The 2011-nt window shown below is 39.2% G+C and overlaps 1 protein-coding gene across 1 annotated transcript; it reads right to left on the bottom strand.

Annotated features, from left to right (window-relative positions):
- Positions 1-838: 838 nt before the first annotated feature.
- Positions 839-1591, bottom strand: LOTGIDRAFT_146696 (hypothetical protein; the record flags this gene model as incomplete). The annotated part of the gene is made up of 1 exon (XM_009069090.1): positions 839-1591. A coding segment is annotated over one exon (753 nt), but the record flags the coding sequence as incomplete, so codon positions are not given.
- Positions 1592-2011: the final 420 nt, after the last annotated feature.

Below are 2011 nucleotides of genomic sequence, written 5' to 3'. Positions count from 1 at the left end.
TACAGTTGATGTATTGAGTACTATTTTAACATTATGTGTCATAATACATCAAAAATATTTTGATATGAAATTTTATTTATTTCTATTGACTCCTACGTTAAAGATAACAGAATGTACCTGAATTATTTTCAACCAATATCACTTTGTTTTGAAGGAGAAACAATATTAGAATTTTAGATAACAAAACTTTTGATAAAGTTTGTATTTGAAGTTTCTGATAACACAGATTAAAAAACGATTTTGGTCGTTTTTCGTCTCTTCTGTTGGAAGTGCCTGCTGTTAAGACAAAACCCTTTAAAAACGGCTAACTTTCCATTTAAATCTTTTTTTAAATCAATTTAATATAACTTAAACTTTCTCCAACTAATATCTTTTAAAGTTTTATGACTAGTGCCAACTCTTAATAGGAAACATAGTGAAATATAACCAATACTCTGGCTCTAACTTTGGTCATCAACAACTAAAATCTACAGTTTTAAAGTTTTGTTCTATAATTTTGTAGAAAACTTTCTGTAAACCCCTTTCCAAATAAAATCTACAGTTTGAAAGTTTTGTTCTATAATTTTGTAGAAAACTTTCTGTAAACCCCTTTCCAAATAAAATCTACAGTTTTAAAGTTGTAAGACTAGTACCTGGTGTTAATAGTAGAATTGTTCTACCCAGCTAACTATCCAACTATCAAGGTATTATCCCAATATACCATCTGTAACTTTATACAGTGTTGTAACTTCACAGCAATAGGCAATACGTATACACACACAGAGAGAGACACACATATTGATCTATACCAATCATAGCAGATAATAACTAATCATCACTAACTACTAACATTTCTGTATTAGACTGCCAATAGACACTGTTCAGTGTCCAGTAGGGTGTCCGGTGTCTGGTACAGTGTATAGTGTCCAGTGTCCAGTAGCATGTCCGGTGTCTGGTACAGTGTACAGTGTCCAGTAGGGTGTCCTGTGTCTGGTGTCTGGTACAGTGTATAGTGTCCAGTGGCCAGTGGGGTGTAAGGTAACTTGTCCAGTGTCCAGTAGGGTGTCTGGTGTCTGGTACAGTGTATAGTGTCCAGTGGCCAGTGGGGTGTAAGGTAACTTGTCCAGTGTCCAGTTGGGTGTCCTGTGTCTGGTACAGTGTATAGTGTCCAATGTCCAGTGGGGTGTAAGGTAACTTGTCCAGTGGCCAGTGGGGTGTAAGGTAACTTGTCCAGTGGCCAGTGGGGTGTAAGGTAACTTGTCCAGTGGCCAGTGGGATGTAAGGTAAACTTGTCCAATGTCCAGTAGGGTGTCCTGTGTCTGGTACAGTGTATAGTGTCCAATGTCCAGTGGGGTGTAAGGTAACTTGTCCAGTGGCCAGTGGGGTGTAAGGTAAACTTGTCCAATGTCCAGTAGGGTGTCCTGTGTCTGGTACGGTGTATAGTGTCCAATGTCCAGTGGGTAAGGTAACTTGTCCAGTGGCCAGTGGGGTGTAAGGTAAACTTGTCCAATGTCCAGTGGGTAAGGTAACTTGTCCAGTGTCCAGTAGGGTGTCCTGTGTCTGGTACAGTGTATAGTGTCCAATGTCCAGTGTGGTGTAAGGTAACTTGTCCAGTGGCCAGTGGGGTGTAAGGTAAACTTGTCCAATGTCCAGTAGGGTGTAAGGTAAACTTGTCCAGTGGCCAGTGGGGTGTAAGGTAAACTTGTCCAATGTCCAGTAGGATGTAAGGTAAACTTGTCCAATGTCCAGTGGGGTGTAAGGTAACTTGTCCAATGTCCAGTGGGGCGTAAGGTAACTTGTCCAATGTCCAGTAGGGTATTGGATTAATGCTACATTAGAAAATATTAAAGGTGAATCGTCCGCACTGTTTCCAATCATTGTACCTTTACTTCTATTTTCTACTGTATCAATAATCACACACCCTACACCCTATCTCATCTATTCCTAGATTTAACATATTAGATAACAATTCATCATCACTAAATACAAACCTTTCTCTCTGATTGTTACTAAATCTTGAGTTGGCATATTT

The sequence above is a fragment of the Lottia gigantea genome (assembly GCF_000327385.1).
Source record: "Lottia gigantea unplaced genomic scaffold LOTGIsca_984, whole genome shotgun sequence".
Classification (NCBI taxonomy): domain Eukaryota; kingdom Metazoa; phylum Mollusca; class Gastropoda; family Lottiidae; genus Lottia; species Lottia gigantea.
The sequence above is the reverse complement of the archived record's forward strand: the minus strand, read 5'-3'. Positions and strand labels throughout refer to the sequence as shown.